We start from the raw sequence: 21,541 nt of genomic DNA on the forward strand, positions 1-21,541 counted from the left end.
TCACAAAGTTAAATGGACTCATTTAAAATAGCAACATGAAATTTTACACCAGCCATTTTTCAAAAGGAGATTCTAAACTTAAATTTGAATGTATTTGCCTTAAAAAAATACAGTTAAGTATATGTCTGCATATGATTAGTCAGTGTGTAGTAAGTTACATGAATTTTATTTTCCTGGATAGTGCTGTTTCGCTTAGGAACAGAGACTGAAATTTCCTCTAACTCTGAAGCAGAGTAATAGGCATAGCAGCAATACTAGCTGCTCCAATTTACTAGCGTGCCTTAAAATAGAACTGTGAAGTACATATTTGTAAATGCACTATTAAGCCCAGGTATTTGTCATCAGGATACAGGGGCACCAATTATGGTTACAGTCGCAGTATGTGCGTCTTCTGTTGAATAAACTGGGATCACCATTCTCGGCATCATTAGATGGCCACATTACCTATATCATTAGTGGGACAGTTTGGATCCAAACCAAGAATGTTGGGGTGGAATTACCAGATATATTAGCATCAGACACTAATACCAGTGATTTGAACCATCCAGTTCCTTAACTTATGTAAAAATCTCATGGAAGTATATTTTTCATCATGGAAAGACCTTGAGGCACTACTGAGTGTAGAAAATTTGGAGCCCACCACGTACCATTTGTTTATACTCCCTTTAAATAGAGACAAATGTAAATAAAATTAAAACTTTTTCCACAATAACAGTGGGATATTGTGAATGTGTAAGGCTGTTTCTCTGACTAGTGCTCAGACTCTGATTTCAGGTGTGTTATTCATCAGAAACTCGGCAAATTCTTTCATGGGCTGCACAGAAGTTATTTTAAAAAAAAATCCCAACAAACAAAACAAGAGTTTTGTGGGGTTTTGTGGTGTACTTTCAATAGATTATAGTCAAAAACTGTATAAGGTAATTACACTACTCCAAACTAAATGTCTTGAAAGAGATCAGAGATACATCTTGGTTTTCTCAGTGCATTTCTTGCATATCATTCTTCTTTTCAGAACTGTAGCATTTGCCCAAATTTGAAAGATGAACCCTTCACCTTCCCTAAATTTCACTAAACCCTTCCACTGGGTTGATTTACAGTGAAAGGAAATGGTGTATGTAAGACAGGACACCGAAACTCTAAAAGATAGTGTTTTGGACTGCTCTTATTTCCTCTGGTCCCATGAAAATAAGACTTAATAGATTATGAAGCATCACCTATGAAAAAATAAAATCTCATTTATGAATGAGCTATTGAGAATATTCATTATGAGTGAGCAAAGAGAAATATAGCATGCAACATTTCCTATCATTCTTATTGCACTATGTCAAAATTATTTACTTTAAATAACACTTTACTGCAATTTGTAGAAAAAAACTAATTGTCAAATCTGTGAGCATCATAATGAATCTCCTTTAAGTGAATGGAGAACACTGAATTTGGACCATACTTCATATTGCTTTCTGTCCACTCTACTGGCATGTAACTGCAATCAATGTGAAAGTGAACAGTAATTTTCTTCTCCCTGGTATAAATATATTTAAATTTTATAGGTAGAGAAGCTCAAAGTAATTTTACTAGCATGACATAATGATGAAAACACAAGTGACCAATTAAATAATTAGATTTTTTTGTTGTTGATTCTGCATGGATGATCACAACAATTAAAATGTTCATTTTTTAATTGACTAAACTCTCATATATTGGGATACCAGGATTAATCTAGTTTCACCATGGATTATTCTCATGACTTTCAATATTACATTAGCTCTCATTCATGTGGTTTTTGTTTTACAAACAGTTTTCAAAGCTCTAAATGGTACCAACCTGAATGCTGTGAGATACTCAACATCACCCATAGGAGGATCCAAGCCACCTGTCCAAGCAATATTTATGTTATACCCTTCGCCAGGGCCACTTCCAACCTGAAAAATAGAAATAAAATGCCAAAAAAGAGAAAAAAGAGGAAAAAGGAGGAGAAAAAGAGGGAGGAAAAGGGGAGAAGAAAAAAAATTCTCAAATGTGCTTTAGAAACAAACATCAAACAACATGTCAGATCAGCCTTGTTTGACAAGGACTGCTCTGGGTTATGCACTTGTTCTCCACTGGTCCCCTGCTCCCAGTGGACAATTTGGTAATCTGGAGTAATTTAAAGAACCAGAGAAGGACAAGAAAATTAGGGGTAATCATGCAACGCAATTACCTGAAAGATACAAATAAAAATGGGGCTCTAAAGAAATAAACCTAACCTCATTTGGGGCTCCACTGCCGGGGAAGAAGTTGCCTTCATCATAGCGGTGGAGGGAAACATACAGGATGCTGGGGTCAGCATAAAAAGCCTGCTGTGTACCGTTGCCATGGTGAACATCCTAAAGGAGAAAGAAAACAGATGACAAATGCAATAATGTCCAACTCAGAGTAGAGACCTCAGTTCTGCTTTCTTTTACACCCCCCTCCTCTCTCTCTCAGTTTCTCTCCCTCTCCCTTGCCCTCCTTTTGTCTTTCCCTTTCCCCCTCCCTTCACCACCCCATACTTCCTGAACTTTCAGGCAAATTACTCTTTAATGCACTCATTTTTTAAACTGGCTTCTAAAAATCAGGAAACCATAGCGAGCATGCCCTGGAGACTCCAGATGAGCAGTCATTGAGAAATCCCAGTCCTTTTGTACAATTAGATATTTATACACCGGCTCTTTGTACTCCTTGCCTCAGTGATGGAATCTAGCATCCTGTTTTATGGAGGAATTTTATGACTTATTAACTGCCAACAGTTCATAACCCCTCAGGCTTAATTAACTAGCCTCATTGGCCTCTGAAGAAAGACTAATGTTTAAACTACAAACTAGTATTTTGCAGAAGGATCTATGGTTTACAGAGCTTTTTCACAATTCTTGACAGAACACTAAACATAAGAGTATTCATTGATTTGCCAAGTTCCACTATTGAGGTCAAAGGCTCTGCGACCAGCTGAGTAAATTGGCTTTCTTAAAACATTCAGTTCAGTTCAGTCCCTCAGCAGTTAGATCCACATCAAAAGAGATGCCAGATGCGGAAAGGACTTCATACTTCATTTTAGCAAAATCATGACGGCAACAGTTGAAGACATAGGAATATGATCTCATTAGCTATTAAATCATCTGGCAGATAGGATGGTGCCTTGCACAATCAAGGAGTGACCTTGGCCAGTCTCCATATTTCAAACATTATATAATGACAGTGAATAAAATTCTGTCATTAAATAAAATGCTGACAAAGAAATGCTGACAGTATATCTATATAACAAAGGCTGATGATACAGATGTTACCTTTTTTTTTTTAGTTTGTCTTCACAGTTCACTACTATTCTATGTGGTTAGACACACAAGAATTTAACAAGTGAAAATGGAAAATCCACTTGCCTTTCAGTAAAAGAAAAGAAAAAAAAAACCAAAACAAAACAAACAAAAAAACCCCCAAAAAACCCAACAACAACAACAAAAAAAACCCCAAAAATGTTTCTTCACTGGCATTTCTAAGAAGCTGAAAGGTTATAGATATCATTTATTTTCCTCCTTTAAGCCAGCCCTATGAAATATCTGATTTAGAGAACTAAGGGGGACAGATAAAGTATGCTGAATGGCAACACTGTCACTGGCATCCAGTCTGTATTTATTTTACAAATGTTATGATGTCTAAATCCAATTTAGTGTCCACAAAACAGAAGTCACATTCTTCTCACTATGCCTAAACTACAGGAAAGCTCAAGTTGTACCTCAAGGTATGCACTGCCAATAGCACATCAAGCACTGAACATTGCTTGTCCTCCTTGCCAGCTGAAGCAGCCCATGAATTTCACCCGCATTGTTCAGACCTCTCTACATTGATTGAGTCCTACTTGTACTGCATTGTGCTTGACTTGGACCTCCTCTGGGACCTCTGTAGGGTAGTATTATAAGAGTTTATTTTCTTTTCTCTGTTGAAAGTACTTGAAACAAAATGAGGATGGAGTTACAGGCCAATTGTGACTTAATGCCAAGGTTAAATGTAACACATGAGATGTGCAAAGGAGACATACTGGTATGAGGCTGTTGAAGATTTCAAGGCAGCCATTATAGTGTTAGATGGCTCTGGCTGGCAAATGAAGTAAAATCTGGCATGCAAACTAATCCCAGAATCCCATTCAGTCTTCAGCTGTGACACAGTTAATTGGTTTACTCCAAAACGGACTCAAATCCTGCTAGCATAAATGCAAGTGTGGATGATCCTGGAATGAGGATTTCAACAACCTGACAAGCTGGGCACATTGACCTGCAGGGACACAGTAGGACTTCACTTTGTTATTTTAATTAGTCTTTCTTTTCCATACATGTCTGGGGCTTTAGATATATTCTTGCTGTAACTGTTTCCAAAACAGAAGGAAAAACATTAAAGGGGCATAGAGAGATCATTTTTCCTTATTACTTTTTTTATTATTCAAATCTCAAAGCTAGCTCTCTTGTCTAAACGTTAATTCCACTAAGCGCTCTTTTTTGAAGAGCGGTAATTTCTCTGATAGACAAAGGAATGTGTTCTTTAAGACTGCAGATGTTAGCATGTGGGAAATGAGTTCATATTCTGCGCTTAGTAGATCAAATGTATTCAGGGTATATGAGCCAGTTCAAAACCAGAGACTTATGCAAATGGTGGAATAAGGAAAAAATCCTGTCAGATAGGTCTTTTATTTTACTGTAGAAATAGATGAAGAGGACATTGACAATTAAAATGTTAAGAATTTATATAGTAAGACATTTAGCAGCTATGAAGATTACACTAATTTGTAACTAGAACACACTTTAGTGTGTGGGATTGGATATTACTTTTTAATATTTATATTGTAGTAACATGTACAGCTGCCAACTTGCATGGTGTCCTGCTGTGCTAGAAACTATCAAAATATAGTCTTAAAGGTTAATTTCAAGTCTAACATCTGTAATTCCATTCTTTCCTTCTTCTCAAAACTCTGTTGGTGGGAATAAAGACATCACTATTAACTTGTTCATTCATTCAGTTTGGCCTGTGATTTATCCATAGTTTGCATGCATAAGAAATCTTCCATATGAACTTCTGTACATTATTGCTCTGACCATGGAGCAGACTAGGGACTGGACTGCAACTGCTCCAGGAATGAAGTCATCTGTGTCAGCCATATATTTCTTCCTTTTCGCCTGCTGAGTTATTATGGTCAATGGGACAGTTGGCAGAAAGGCTGAAAATTCTCTATCTACCTTCCTGGGTAAAGATAGGCAGCTTCACAGGTAATGATTTGCACATTTAACCTTGCCTTGAAAAACTGAAGTTGAATTTCTAAGTGCTTATTGGTTAAGTATGTCCAAAGGAAGTGTTTTCTTTTCCCAACAAGGCAAATGTAATATTTACAGGCAAAAAGACTTAAAAACATTGACAAACTTTGAGTAGGCTTTTCCTATTAAAAAGTGAGAATAAGCAGAGAGTTCACTTTTGGCCAGAATTTACAGCAATGAACTGAAAGATTCAAGTCAGCAAAAAGACATAACATACAGTGGAAATGAATTTTTCAGAAATAATAGTTTCTGGCAGTTTATAATTATGTTTCTAAATGACAGTAGAACAATCTGAGAAATATTTGAAAAACATTCTAAGAATATTTAATCTACACATATATTTATTCTGCCACTCATTTTTCACTTACCATTCCTTCTCTCACACTCCCCCTTTCTCTGCTTCTCTTCAACAGTCAGTAGGCATGTTTAACTGAACCAAAGTGCTAGATGGTAAGGCCATGACTCCACAATAAGATTTAATTATGAGTGCAGATATGAACAAGATTTAGACTATTAAGCCCCGCACTTCAAAAACCCTTTAACATATTTTGTCTTTAAATCTTTTATCACCTGCAAAAATTAATTAAGTGCAGATGTAACAGGTTAGGTTTTGATGCCAGGGTTCATTTCCTGTCTATGCTTTGTCAGACACCCTATTACACCTCGTCATGAACTGTAGGAAAACAAAAATGGTGCTCATAAATCAGCATTCAACTTTCCTTGGGCTGTGCATTGGGCTGATCCTTTAAGTGCAAGGCAGAGCTCCAATTCATTATTCATGAAAATAATATAGCCAACATGCCAAATGTCATCTGCATTTAAATAATCCATTTGTTAAATGTATTAAGCATTGTGTAAGAATGCCTTCTATTAAAATACAAGACTAATCCAATGAAGTGGATTTTTAATCACATAGCTTTCCTTTGGGGAACCACCAAAACCTGGCTTACATGACTAGAAAACTTCTTGGGGGAAATGACCTTTGATATTATTAAACAAACCTTGATTTGTTTAATAATATCAAAGTTACACAACAAGTCAAATCATTGCAAACTGGGGAATGTGGTCAATTTTGTTACCAATGCAACAACATTCTTTGAAGAATATCAGACTACTTAAAGTTTCTATTCTGTAGGGAAAAGTAAACTTCGGTTCTGTAGGGTTATTTTAACAGTGGAAGTATCAATTCATTTAAGGACCATAAAAGTTGCCCTGATCTGTGCCTTCTTCTCATTAAATTGCAGTTAACACCATTAAAGTGAAACATAGATGTTTATAGCTTCAGTACTGCCATCCTGGATTTAATGAGTTCCCAAAATCAGAGGAAATGCACACCTTTATTACTTGTAGGTATTAAAAGCAGGAAAGTCTGACTTATAAATACAAATTCATTATCTTTCATCTAGATGCACTGCGAGTGTGATGTTTGCCAAGAATACATACCAGATCTACAATCAATATCTTGCCTATATTTAGCTTGTCTCTCAAGTATTTGGCAGTAATTGCAATCGAATTAAAAAAGCAGAACCCCCTGTGGAATAGAGAAGAATAGAAATAAGAAAGAAAATCAGTCAGGAAAACAGCTATAAATAATGTTCAGAGCATTTTAAAAAATGCTATATGATCTCTGAGGCCATAAATCTGCTTCTGGGAGTACCTCGAAAGCCTTTTCAGTCATCTGCTAACAATTACAGTTCTTCAGAGACATGCACAATGCAGGTGATTGCCAGTAACCTTAGTGCTCCAAGATGGGCAATATTCCCTGGTACTTACATGGCTGTTGATTCTTCAGCATGATGGCCTGGGGGCCTTACAACAGCAAAGCCATTCTGTAAGAACAAGATAGGTTTTCAATTATCAGCTTAAAGAAATACTTGACTCAGAGCAAAACAGAGCAGCAGGCAGATGGGATTGAAATCTATTAGAGCCTCTTGAGCACTTTTTCTATCCAATCACCGTTTCATAGTACTGCCAGAAATAATACAGTTGAGAACAGTGGCAAATAAACTCTTACAAATACACACATGTGCATACATAATACACACACACACACCATGATCTAAAGAGGAGGAAAAAGGCAGGATGAGAAAGCCCTGTTATGAATTCTGGTGTTTAGAATTCACATTTAAAACAGAGGTCATCTAAAATCATGTAATCTTAATTTGCTCCAGTTTGAGATGCTTCAAAACAAAAGTACCTTAAGTCTATAGTTTACATGATTAGCCATTGTTGACCTTACCTCTGGATAGACTAAATGATAAATTCAGACCCCCACACACACATAATTTCTAACAGTAGAAAAAGGATGACAGTGAACATCCCATATTTCTGCAAACCATAAATTACACTTGGGAACCTGCCATGCTCACAAGTTAGTAGATTCTCTGAAGCTGAATATCTAACACACTTTCTGGAACTGTATATACATTTCTTAAAGTACAGCACTAGGATCAGCGATGACCATGGACTTTTTTTGTCTCTGGAGTCACTGAAGATAGAAGAAAAAGGGAATTTCCATCCTTCTGGTGTGGGTATGGTAAAGGGAAAATTTAGAAGTGCTGGCAAGGTAGCCCTATTCAGAAAATCAGATTATATATTCAAGAAGTAGTGTCTCGTAAGTTATGTATCATATCAAATTTCTCTTATAAGAGTTAGATTCAGGAGAAACACCTCTGCCTCACAGTATTTGCTCTTTATTTAAACTCCTCAAGATAGTCCTTCTATTCAGCTATATATATGCCATCAAACTAATGAAAACTACCATCTTTTTATGAAAAATAAGAAATTATAATCTGTACATGAGATATCTGCCCGACTTGTATTTTCACACAGTCTCATGCAAACACTAGGTGTGCATGTATGCCTGCATGACCAATGAAGCATTGTATTTTCAGAGAGGAGGGTACAGGAAGAAAAAGATTGGAATACTTCTGCATTAAAGTATTCCAGTTTGATATATTAAAACTTGATGAATGTAAATGTTTCAGCCTTCTCTCACCTGAAAAAAACATAAAAATCATTAAACTTTCACTCACATTGTTGTAAATACAGAGAAACATGGCAGTTAATAGTTACATTGGTTCCTGTGAAATCTGTCTATTTGCAATCATATGAATGTGTGGTTTGTGTGTACCTGTGGAATTGTCTTCCTATGTTGCTTCACTGGCATTTATTTATAAATAGACACTACCATGTTGTCCTATTTAATTTGCTGCTAGATGTAAGCAGACAGCTGCAAAGTTTTGTGGAGCATGGCCAAAGTTCTACCAGAGTACAGTAAACTTAAATTACAACACCAAAGAAAGTGCATGTGTAACAGTGGTTCTTCTGGCCACCATTTAAAGAATCTGAGGGATTTGACATCATGACTTATTTTGCATTGTGTCCGCATTGAAAAAACAAACCCAAAGAATCAAAACACAACAACCCAACAATTAAAGGCACAAAAATTATATGTTAGTATTCATGCAGGCAGTCCTGGAGATGGGCTCTAAATTGCCTATAGATCAAGCACAACAGGAAAAAAAAAAAAAGAAAAAAAAAAGGTATTGTGGAATGTACTAATTTGCAGAACTACACCAGCTTTAGAGTCTCAGCTAAAACTGTATTCTCTATCCTTTGGTTTTTTAACATTTCCTTGTCACACAAAATATGACTTAGAGGAGAATTTGACAAAGAACTCTTGTAGCATTTGTGAAACAACAAAGTATATTTATGCTGATGAATGTCAGGATAATGAGGTGAAAAAAGACTCAGCAAAGAGGAGATTACTAGAGAAAGAGCATGATGCTACCTGTATTTTGTTCTCTCAATATTTGTAGGAATTTGGAAAAAGTCCATGAAAGGCTTACAGCTGCTCCTGCTCAGCTAGCAGTTCATTATCATCTAACTTTATCAGTATTCCCAAAAGATCAATATAATTAGGATGATTATCTCTAGGAGGATTTCATGGGGCAATAGAGAGACAGAAAATATCAGCACTGCTGTTTTTGACAATGACAGTTACAGTGTAGGCTTCTCTTCTGTTGCCTTTGACCGAGACTCTTTGGAAGCCCTGTTTTATTACACCTAGGTAATTTCTAAAATCAGAGCTTAACTATTACAGTTCTCCACCAGCACGCAGGATATTCACAACAGGGTTGTGACCACTTTTTATGAGTCTTCAGTTTTCACACGGGAAATTTTCTTTTTAAAAAACACTGCACATATGTTACACTGACAATGAGATATATAGTTGAACTATACCAAACACTAAAAACCAGTTACCATAAGAATTATAGGCAACTTTTGTGCAATTCATTAAACACTTAATTTCTCCTACTTTCACACTTTGCATGAACACAGCACACACTAGTACAATGGAACATTAAGTTTTTTATTTAGGCAATTTTAAATACCAGACAGTGAGCTCAGTAGACAGTAGAACAGTAGACGGAAAGGCAAAAATCTGCTTTAAAGACAGAAAGACTAACACAGAGCAGTATGTTGAAAATGAAGCCAACACACATAAATTCAAAGCGTTTTTTCTACAGACCCTTATTTATACTAGGATACAGACACCTTTATAAGTAGACAGAACATTAAACTGACTGACAGACATTAACATTAGAAAAACGATTCATGTCTGTGCCATTATGTGATTACCTTTATTTAAATTTGAGAGTTAAGAATAAAGCCTGAACAGAGATATTCCAAAATCTGTGCATATTTGAACAACAAATGAAGAGAAGTCTGCCCAGGCTCAGTTTACACAGAAGATCGACTGCAGATAAACCCGCTGAGTTGGACCTTTAATGAAAACTAAGAAAAATGTTAGTCTTTTTCCCCAGTCAGCTAAGTCATCTCTTCTTTCATGACTCTAAATAAGTAGCTGGATGCTTGATTTCCAAAGAACACAGGTGTACATCCTACTGTGGCCTTGTCTTTGGTGGTCAATCCCTTTCTGTAGTGTTCTGGCTTACAGTGTTGGTCCTGTCAAGTAGATACTTGTGCCGCTCCTTGAACCTTTCAAGAGAATACCATAACATGGGTGGACAGTCCAGGGCTTAGAACTGACCATCTATTGCAGAGTTTCACTGGATTTTCAATTACATTATCTCCATACAGGAGGTAAAGCTCGATGTAGACGATTTTTCTCTAGGGCAATATGTGGTCATTGTGGCAAGATGTGAATGATTCTTCCATTCACATGACAGGGAGGGCCTTGCTCTGCCTAGATTCCAAGCGAATCAAGAGTTACCTGGACAGTCAGGTACTCCAGGCACGGTGAGAAGCCTCACTGAGAAGCAGTGCATACTAATTTTAGCCTGGCACTACCCTAGTAAAATCATCTGGCTTTTGAATACTTCAAGAAAAGTCAGTGCCATGCAAAAAGTAGCTATAAACCACAGCAGGTACTCCAAGAGCACTGATTGAAGTAGTAGAAGACTCAGGTTCAACTTCTTCTTGAACATGGGGATGAATTTGTAAATTGGTTTCCCACACCACTTTGTGTATTTAGATTATGTGGTCCATTAAATAAATATTGAGACACATCTTTTCAGTCTAAGTTTTCTAACAATAGGTCTGAAGTCATGCTATTACTCAGCTTTTATTCAAACACAAAAATTATAATTATTATCTAATTATATTTATCTCATAATTATAACATAACTATTTAAAATTCCAATTATGAAATTATAATTATAAATTTAAATTACTATCTAATAATTATTATTAGAAATTGAAGGTCTTCTTGAATTTTAAGCTGTATGAATGAGCAATGACATCCATGCCATCTGAAATAGACACTGAAAGAGCAGAGGCTTGATGTGAAAAAACCTTTTTACTGTGTGGGTACCCAAGCAATACAACATCTTGCCCAGAGAAGTTGTAGAGTCTCCATTCCTGGAGACACACAAAAGCCATCTGGATATACACCTAGGCAACTAGCTCTAGGCAGCTATATTTGAGCAAGGGAGGTGGATGCAATGATGTCCTGAGGCCACCCCCAACCTCATCTTTCTGTGTATTTTACATGGAGACCGGGTAACAAACTGGGGCTCTGAATTCCACACTTGAAGCTCAATTTACTCCTAAGATTAGGTGTTGGAAGTTTTTAATTTCCACTTGTCTAAATCCCTTAACCTATTTTGCAGTTAACTGTTAAGACTGCCAGTGCTTAAACAAGGCAGTCTTGGACATGCACTTGTTTTTAATGGAAAGGTTCTATTTTTTGCTTCAATGTGCACACATTTCAGAATGAGAATTATAAAGAAACGTATAATACATTATTATATGGAAATGTATCGGTTTTTCCTGTCAGAATTTATATTCCCCGAGTTATATATATGTGTGTGTGTGTGTGTGTGTGTGTGTGTGTGTTTGTGTTTAATTATTTATTTATTTATTTTTATTTATATACATACTTGTATCCCTATAAAGTCATATAAAAAACCTTTTTTTTAATATTTAAAAGGTGGTCCATACAGTGTAGTTGACAGGTCTAATCCCTAAAGTTGCCCTAGTGCCATCTTCAACTCTGCCATCTCCGGTGTAGTGAAGTCCTACAGTAACAAATATCAGGGCTCCTTTAAATCTTGGCTGCCTACAAGAACCCGCTTGCAACTGGTACCAGGAAGAAGATAACCATATCCTTACCAGCGCCATTTATGCTGTAACATAATCAATCCCAAGCTATGCCATCCATCAGGGAGGGTAAGCATGAGAATGGGTAAGGCTGAGGCAATCCTTGGGCACCTGTTTAGGACAATTTTACAAGCTACTCATACAGCCAGAGCAGGAGTCAGCCCTGGGGGTCTACGACTGCAGTGAACAAGAACCTGTGATTTAACAGAGCAGTATTAGCAGCATGTAGATTTGCCAAGAAAACAGTAATGGACATGAGGGAATACTACTTTGTCTTGCAGAGGAAGCTAGTAGACGCCAAGTACACAAAAATGGACATTAAACACTTTGATGGAAACAAAGAGTTCCCTGTCTGCTTTCCTGAAGGTCTAAGTGGATAGCATCAGCAAACACATGGAAAGTTGGTGCTTGCAGACTAGCTTAGATACAACCATGATGGTCCGTTTGGTCACAACCAGTGTTAACTATAGTGGTAAAGAAAGCAGACAAAAGAGTTTTAGTACAGAGTGATCATGGAGGTAAACAATGTACCACACATATTAATTAAAGTTGTCTGATTATATGAAATAATAACAGTCATTCAGCTACAAAAATAACCATAATTGCTGGGATAGAGTATCTAAGAGATGGTTTAATACGAAATTTTGCCATTTTTCTAACTTTGTAAAAGCAAAGAATACAAAATACTACCTAAAAGATTTCATTGGTAACTTTGATTGAAGGCTTTTATCAATCGTATCTTTACCAGTAGTAAAGTATTCATTTGTTACTGTTTCTTACATGCATGCATTGTTCAAAATGCTGTGGCTGGGTGTGGAAAAAAATGCCTCTTTTTGTGGCTGCACACATCACTTGGAATTTTTTTTCAAGCAAAGGGAGATTTTTATAGGACAGAGAGTGAGAAGGTAGAAGCAAGGGTAGGGAAGAGCTTGCAGGAGAAATAGTGTCCAGGAGGCACCTGGGCATAGAGCACATTCCAGGAAAGTAGATTTTTGTAGGCAACCAGAGGAGCTGTGTGGGGTTTTGTGTTGTTCAGGCAGCCATGGAAATTTGCTGGCCTAAACCTTTACTAGAGGAAGGACACTATGAGACTAGGGAGACATTTGTTTTCTGCTCTTTTTTGCTTATTTTGTCTTTAGAATGATTATTTATTTATTTATTTGTTACAAGAAAACTTAGCAATAGAGCTGTGAAATATGGCTGGAAAATTTTTATTCAGAATACTTTTATAACTAGAAAACTAAGAACCTGGCGGAAGAGGAGGTTGATTAAGCTAATTCTGTTTATTCACTAGATTAGTACTACTTGCCACATGATGATTCCTCCATAGCCCTGTGTGACAAGGGCCTTGAGAACTGTAAGAACCAAGCTCATTTGGAGTGGAAGTTTCAAGTTCAATTTAAGTCATCTATGAATAGTACAAAGACACCAGAGTAGCAACGACCAAATTCAGGAGGTTTACTTTAGTATTCCTTAAACCTGACATATCAGAAAGAACAATCCCAGGAACGTATCTGATTCTGGTTCAAGGGAAACTCATTTCCATTGCTTTCATTCTGTTAAATGACCCTTAGCTGCCAACAGGGCAACTTTACACGTGTGTGTTTGTGCGTGTGTGCACACGCACACACATATGATAAGGTAGAAAACCAGCTTTTGCTTCATTTGATTCAGCTGAAGTGGATGTTCAAGACAGTTTCAGACCATGCTTTTAACTTATGTACCTTTCTTCTTGAGTGTTCTTTTGAAAAATGGCTTCTTAATTCACTCAAGCTTCTTTTGCTTAAGCAGGGAATAATCATAAAAATCCTACCAGCTCTTGATAGTTTTTCTTGTGTAGGTCTCTTCTGTTTCAAGTTTGTCAAATTAAAAATATATGGCAGTACATGTTTCTATCACAGAAAACAGTACTACCATCACCAAGATTTACATATTTAAAGGATATGCTAACTAAACTAGACAGTAATCCTTATTACAGTTTCTGTATTTAAAATACTTAATCCTACCTTACAATAGTACTAAAGGGGTCATCTGAAGCTGAAGAAAAACGTTTCAGCAATGTTCCTTTGTATTTTCAACAGTTTCATGGTCTGCTCTGGCAGTGTGTTATATGTGATGATGGAAAGTCATCCCCCATTGGGAGAATTACTCCCATGTCCCCTTTGGTAACCTCTCCCAAAAAGAGGTTTTTATTAGATATACTCTTTTTTAATTATATTTTTCACTTGTATAATTTTTTATTCCTGCCAGTCAGTTTAAAGATATTGATAGTGAGGGACAGCCAGAGAAATGCACAAATTTTTACCAGAAAATAAATTAAGACACATTTAATGTTCGCAAAACAGCACACAATAAAACAACTATTACAAGAAGAAGTAACATTCAATGAAGTATCATTACTGCAAAATTATCATACTAACCTAACTGAACTGAACTCCAGCTTTTTAAATGTAGTATTAACCATTTCATAAAAACCTAACATATGGAAACAAAACAGGTGGCATCATCAACATGAATAGTTTGTTAACAAAATGAAAATATCAGCAACCTAAACTCTTTCAGGAAAAATAAAAACAACGATTTTGCAAACGGAGTTCTAAAGATAAGATTCTTTGCAAGGTCTAACTGTTATAAATGGAATCTGAAACTCAAAAAACCACAGAAACTCTCCTTATTTTTCTCCAAGACTTGTCTAATGTGGGGTTTGTACAAGCTCTGTACTTGTCCAGTTGGGCAGCAGGAGGGATGTGCCTGCTGTGTAGGACAGACGCAAAGGCAAGAGAGGAGTCTCCTGGTACGTAACTGAGTGAAGTGGCACAACAGCAGGGAGGGGAGGTGAACTGAGCTGAGCATCACAAGGAATGCAAGGGAAGCACCGGGAAGTGCAATACACAAGAAGGGAGGGCAGGAGAGTGCCACATCCTGCGGCAATGAAAGAGAGCAATGAGAGCCTCAGGAGACACTTCCAGGAAAGAAATGCTTTCTCTCTGCATCTTTTTTGGGCCGTCTTTCTGAAGGTGAAGACAGTAAGTAGAGGCTAGAGACAATGATTTCCAGGTTCATGAGCTACACTGTATGCAAGAAATCATATGCTGGCCACTACCTCTATTTCTTCCAAAAGCACTAAGGAGTATATCATAGGACTTCTCTTATCTGATAAAATTATTTATTGGACATAGCTAAGGACTGTGGTGGAATTCTATTCACCCAGAGATTCATACTCCCCTCTTTTAAAAATCTGTAGTCAGGCAGCAGACTATTAGAAGCTTTCTACATAAATCTGTTCGGGAAATGAGAAATGGCCAAACACAGATACATAAAAACAGATAGAAAGGAGAGGTGTGGCTCTTATTCCACATAACATAAATACCTCGTTCTGCATTAGCAGCTTTCTCAATTATAAACAGCCTCAAAAAAGGTAACCTTCATGCAATAATTAGACTCATCTCCTACTGTAATATGGCCAAGAACACATTCATCAGACATGTAAATAAATTTATGAAAAAAGGGAAAGCATAGCATTTGACTCAGTTTAACATCACATTTACTGTACTATATATTTCAGTGGTGTGATTTTTGTTCTCTATTAAATACTGTCTCAAAAGTGTATCAAATGGATATTAATGACTGTCCATTATACTACTAAGCAGACCCACCAAATGCTTAATTTTAACAATTGTATACAATTAAATAAAAAAATCCAGATTAACACTTCCCAGAGAAGTGACTGTTTTAATTTAAAAAAAAAAACAACTAAAAACAAACAACCCCCCCAACAGCAACAACAAACAACCAAAACCCCCACCAAAAAACCCCACACCAATCCCTCCCCCCAAAAAAAGAACCTACCACTGTTAATTACTATTGTGGGTATTGTTTTACATCCTTAGTACTGCTATACTGATGTTTTTCCCAGTGATCAAGGAGATCAAAGAAATCTGATGTCTCACAAGAGGTTTGAACTACAGCAAAGACAATTCCTCTTAATTCCTTGTCAGTTTTTGAGCACTGTCCAAATCAGATGAACAACATCTTGCTGTTCTCAATGAGACCTGTGTGCATTGGGACTGATAGTCTTAGGAAATTCAGAATAAAGTAAAGAATTTTTTGCCTTGTATATGAGTTTGACTCATGCCCAGCTTTGTAATCGATCTCCCAATTTTTCTGCAGACTTTCATGGTTTCTTTTGCAGTATCATCTCTTTTCTTAGCAACACGTACCTATAGCTCCAACCTACTACTATCACTTTATGCCGTAGCAAGTAATATCAGTAGAGACCATGGAATAAGCATAGACTTTGAAATGTCCTGTCCTTCCGAAAATGGAGTTTTTGTCACATCCCCATCCATACACGGCACTTGATATTTGTTTCCACACTCTAGTCGGGTACTGCTGTTAAAAATTTGTGGTTTTAATTGATTGAATTGACACCAAACTGACACTACACCATCAGATAGCAATCCACAGTGGTAAACATCCAGGGAACTCCTATGGTGTGCTTCTCTACTGTGCTCATCTTGCTGTTAATATGTTGTAGAGCTGTTATAGCTTGCATGCAGTTCTTGGAAGGGGCTTTTTCTGTCATCCAAAAATTCTGAGGCTGTAGCAGATCATTCCAGATTCCCATGAGAGCTTAATCCTCCCACTCAGTGCTCACAGTACAGGCCCCAAATGGTTGCTCATGCATATTTGCTCAATAAATGCACGTGAAAGTGGTCAACTTCATCTTCTTCCCCATAGATTTTCACAATTACACTGCAAAATTGGTATTTTCCCTAACAGAAACAGCTGATCAACTTATTTTTCTACAGATAAAATGTCAGGAAAATTGAAAAGGAACATGTAAAGGCATAAAGGTACATGTAAAGGCATAAAGGTAGCCTGGAGAATACAGATCTATGGTCTAAAATCATATGGAGATGGCAGAGAACTCCAGAAAACACTGCAAACCCCCCCCCCCCCCCCGTGCAATTTACGATATGACAGTAGGGAGAGCAACTTGATAGCAAACCTTGGGTTTGAATGGATGCAGTGACAAAGCAAACATAGGATGACTGTGCCAAAATAGCTAATGTCAGGACTGTTGTATTTACAGAACTTCTGCTAACATGCTTTCCTACTGACAGTCAGGCATTAATAACCTTTCCATAGCCTTAAATGAAAAATACCACATGCAGATTGATAGCTCATACAGATGCCATAGTGGCATGTAAATCACCGGGTTTCATGCTGGAAGTCTAGGAGCAGGTTAGATAAACACCTATCAGGAATGGGAGGGATATTCACAATTCTCTTTCATAGCAAATCCCTTCCATTTCTGTTTTGCTGATGATTTGGTTTAAACCAACTACTTGGCATATATATTGAAAAATTGCCTTTCCTATGTCTCAACTCGCAAGTTGCATGAGACTGGTTCAATTCTCTGCATTGTAGAAAAAGATTCTATTTAGGATGAATAACTAGTTCTAAATATAAAATAACTAGTACTAAACAGAAACCATTTGTTTACAGATTCCTGCAACAGCAGTAGCAGGAGAAGTCTCACAATGGCTGATGATTCTTTTCAGCTGTCTATCACACACTTAAATAAGCAAAAGCATCCACACAGTGTGAGACACACCACAAAGGCACAGAGGTAAGTGGTAAAGATTCTGCAGTGGACCCTGCTCAAGTCAAGTGCACACAGGACATGTCTCACTAACCTTACAAAAACTTGCTTTTAAATTGCCTTAGATGCTGGTGTGTGTCCTACAGTTGCTAAAGATAAGAACTAGATACAAAGTCCTTCTTCGCTTTCATTATTGCTGCATAGAACAATGCACAGTGAGTTACATATCTTGTTATGCCCAAAAAATCTTAAAGGGGATGAAGAACTCATCATAAAGGATACACAACAGGATCCCATATAATGGATCCTGTCCTTGAGCTGAGATTTCAAAATTTCTACGTATTGTGTAGTACCTGGCTAATGATTTTAGTATCTGACCATAAAAGTTTATCAACTGCATTTTATCATCTCAGAGCTATAGCACTGCATTTCACCCGACTATGCTCTCATTTATACACTGATATATTCTATATCTATCTACATATATACATAAATATAGGTACTCATTCCCAAACAGGTAGCTAACATATTTTGATTGAAATAAGAGAAATATACAGGAAGAAAATTCTTCAGTTCAAACAGAATTTGGGATTTTAAAAATCATCATGCAGTGTTAATTTTAAAATATTTATTTCCATCTTGATTCTGGCACTAGGACTGAATCCATTAGTACGTGGACTAGAGAGTGAATAAACAGTTTCATTAAGGAGACATGTTAGCTCCGACAATGTTTATTGGGGCAAGCCTGCACTCCGGCTGCATATGGTGTACCTTTAAATAGGGCCGTTAAAATACCAAATAAAACGTCAAAGTCTGTCAGGTCTGGAGCATTTATAAATTGTTTAGACTGGGGATAATTTGGGTTTCGTACATCATGCCTCGCAGATCCCGCGGCACGGCGACAGGAGCGTGAAGGGGCCCGGGAGGAGCAGGGGCACGGGCAGGCTGGCAGCCGGGCACCGCCTGCCCATCGCCCTCCCGGCCAGCCGCGCCCTCTGGCCCCCGGCGGTGCCTCCCGTCTCGCTGGGTGGTATCCTGAGACTACGCACGTGACTAAACAACCGTGGTTTAAGAAAATAAGAATTAAAACTTGACTTCAAAAGGAGTGCCGCAGCCACTGGCCGGAGCCGTGCCCTAACTTCACCTCGGGCAGCAGCACCTCCGCGCTGGCACTGCCCGCGGCCGCTGCAGCCGCTCCAGGCACTGCCGCACCTCGGCGGACGCGCTCCCGGCCCTGGTCCCGCCGCCCTCCGCGGAGCCCGGCGCTGCAACAACGCCGCCCTTGAGCCCCCCGCGGCCCCGGCCCGCCCGGCGCTCCCACCCACGGCGCGGCCCGGACCTCACCTTCAGCTCCCGGGAGGCCACGCGGGCCGCCAGCTCGATGACACAGCCCACCGCCATGCGTGCCGCCCCGGCCGAGTGCAGCTCGTTCCAAACGGTGTCACTGTCCACCTGAGCAAACAGCCGGCCCCGGGAGGAAGGCAGCGGAGAGGGGAGAGGGAGAGGGAGAGCATGAGAGAAAACAAACCCGTGAGGGAGGGCTGGCAGCGTGACAGCCCGTGTACAATAACATCAGTCTTCCGTGCTGGCCAGCTGAAAGGCCTTCTGGACATGGCTTTGCTTATGCTTTTTCTCTGCACGGGCTTCTCCAATGGAAACACATTCCTGTCATGCCTCGCTGCCATTCCCTGTTTAGATTTCTCATTACAAACAGTGTTACATCGGCCGGGCCGGGCCTGGCCTGTTCGCCAGACGCTCCGCAAGCCGGCTGGCGAGGTGACGGGGACCTGCCAGCACCGGCACCATCGGCAACGTCCGTGGGGAACGACCATGGGAACAGCCACCCCAGCAGAGGCACGGGCAGCCCGTGCCACCAAAGCTCAGCATTGGCACATCAGTGGCCCCGTTCTTAAGAACAAAACAGAGTAGTAACCCTTCGTTTTTCCTTCGCAGGTGGTTGTCTATAAGTGACTGAAATTGGAACAATTAATTGTTTTGAATAATATCAGCAGTCACTCTTGCCATAGACAGAAAATGGAATTACATAAATCAAGACCTTTGCTCTATCTCCAGTTTTGATGAACTAATAAGTTTTGGCTGGATGGCTTTAGTTTGGAACAGATGAGTGAGGGCTTTTAAAGCAGAGAAAGTTACCTTCTGCACCTTCTAAATGAGAAAGTGTGACATGTAAAACATTACCTTATAAAGAATACAGGTGGCTAAGCAGCACTGCTCTGCAGCTTCAATCAGTGTCCCAAAACTTTACTTTTGAAATGTATTTTTAATAAGTATTTATTTGCAGAAACATACCGAAACATATAGGCGAAATGTTGTATATCCCTATATATATGTATGTGTGTATATATATATATATATAAAATATATTATGTAAAGCAGACGAGTTGGTGTTAAATAGTCTGAAAAAGTTATCCAAAGAGACAGCCAGACTTCCTCGATGCTCCATGGGAAGTGCATTTAATTGTAGCATACCGTACAAATTTATCATGAAAAGAAAAACATTTAGAAATAGACAAAATACTGTGGCAGATGCTTTTTGGATGACTTCCAAGCACACTGAGACATGTTTTCAGTTTGAACCAGAAGCTTCTGTTCCTAATTCCTTAAAAAAAAAAAAAAAAAAAAAAAAAAAAAAAAAAAAAGGAAAGAAATCAAGTAATTGAAAATGGATGCAACTGCTACTTGACTCGGGAAGTTCTGAGGAATTTCTCTGATTAGTCATTTGAAACAGAAAGAAGCTTGATCTGAGTTTGATCTTCTCTACACCTGTCAAATGTCTTTGCCATTGCTGTTACAATAATATTATATTTCAACCTACTAAAATGATCTTGTTTTTCAGTATCCTGGACCTGATTTTTCTATCATTTTGATCAGTTTTGTGTGCATGCAGCAGAACTAATGAAAATAGTTTATATTTGCAGTAGACCTGAATAAGAATTCTGGATTTTGCTTGGAAAGTTTAGAATAACAGTAGTGACAGCACACTGTGTCATCTGAGAAACTCAAAATTTTGTACAAACACAATTTAGCGTCATCAGCTGATATGGGATAATTTATTATACTTTTTTGTAGATTGGTAGGTTGAGATTTAAAGAAATAAAGTTTAGGAAAGATGCACACTGATCAATAGGTAACAAAAAATGAGAAAGAAACCAAGTAGTAAAAAAATAATGACTTAAGTAACATTAGGCAGACCTTCAAGTTATCTCTCTATTGCTTTAAAGGAACTGTGAATCAAATTTCATTTTTAAAGCTAATCAGGAGATAAATAAGTAGAGGTCATTGGTTAAATCAATTTAATCAAACCATAATAAAGTTTGAAAAATACTATGCAATATTTTAAATAAAGAAGTATCAGCAAGAGGGCTGGGAGGGAGTACTTTCTTACCATTTTTATGGCCAGCAAATTAAGGTTAACGTGAAGGAGTGGCTGATGAAAATGATTCAATGGCAGCTGCTCTGTACACCAGGGCATGAGCAGGAGCAACCTGCATCCTCAAAGGGCCTATGATTCATTTCCAGGAAGGCTGATTAAGTTAAAATTGTAACCACAGCTTGAGAGTACCCACCCTTAAGACAGTTGTCTGCTCTGACACACGAGACTGCAGTCTCTCCATGTGCTGAATGCTGAGCAGTGGCCAAGGTACAGCATTTATCATTTTCTGCTTTCAGCTGAGTGTGAGGAGACTGAACTGGGACAGTAAGACCAAGTATCTTCCACTGAAAAATTTCCCTCAGACCACTTGAATGACTGCTACCTTAATTTACCTGGACTGGTAGGAAAAATGGGCAATCAGGAAACAGAACAGTGTTTCCTGAGAAATTTTTCAAAAATGACCACCTAAATGAACACAGGAAACTCAGGATATTTTAGCTAATCTCTTGGGCATGGTACATGTAATGAGTGGTAAAGTCTTAGAACTAGGGGTAGCCAACTGAAGCTGTACACTTTAATGGACAGTTACTAAAATAC

At 38.2% G+C, this 21,541-nt stretch overlaps 1 protein-coding gene across 8 annotated transcripts in view; it reads right to left on the bottom strand.

The window, feature by feature from the left end:
* HDAC9 (histone deacetylase 9) overlaps positions 1-21,541 on the bottom strand; it is a 457,129-nt gene that overhangs the window by 94,584 nt on the left and 341,004 nt on the right. For all 8 annotated transcript variants that reach the window (XM_066196204.1, XM_066196228.1, XM_066196196.1 and 5 more), the window contains 5 exons: positions 18,895-19,002; positions 7,089-7,144; positions 6,759-6,846; positions 2,247-2,366; positions 1,825-1,922 (listed from right to left, as the gene is read on the bottom strand). In XM_066196204.1, the coding sequence (XP_066052301.1) occupies positions 1,825-1,922; positions 2,247-2,366; positions 6,759-6,846; positions 7,089-7,144; positions 18,895-19,002 (470 nt within the window). The remainder of the gene's footprint in view (positions 1-1,824; positions 1,923-2,246; positions 2,367-6,758; positions 6,847-7,088; positions 7,145-18,894; positions 19,003-21,541) is intronic.

This window comes from Chamaea fasciata, unplaced genomic scaffold, assembly GCF_029207755.1.
Source record: "Chamaea fasciata isolate MVZ Bird 193981 ecotype frontalis unplaced genomic scaffold, bChaFas1.0.hap1 SCAF_1, whole genome shotgun sequence".
NCBI lineage: Eukaryota > Metazoa > Chordata > Aves > Passeriformes > Sylviidae > Chamaea > Chamaea fasciata.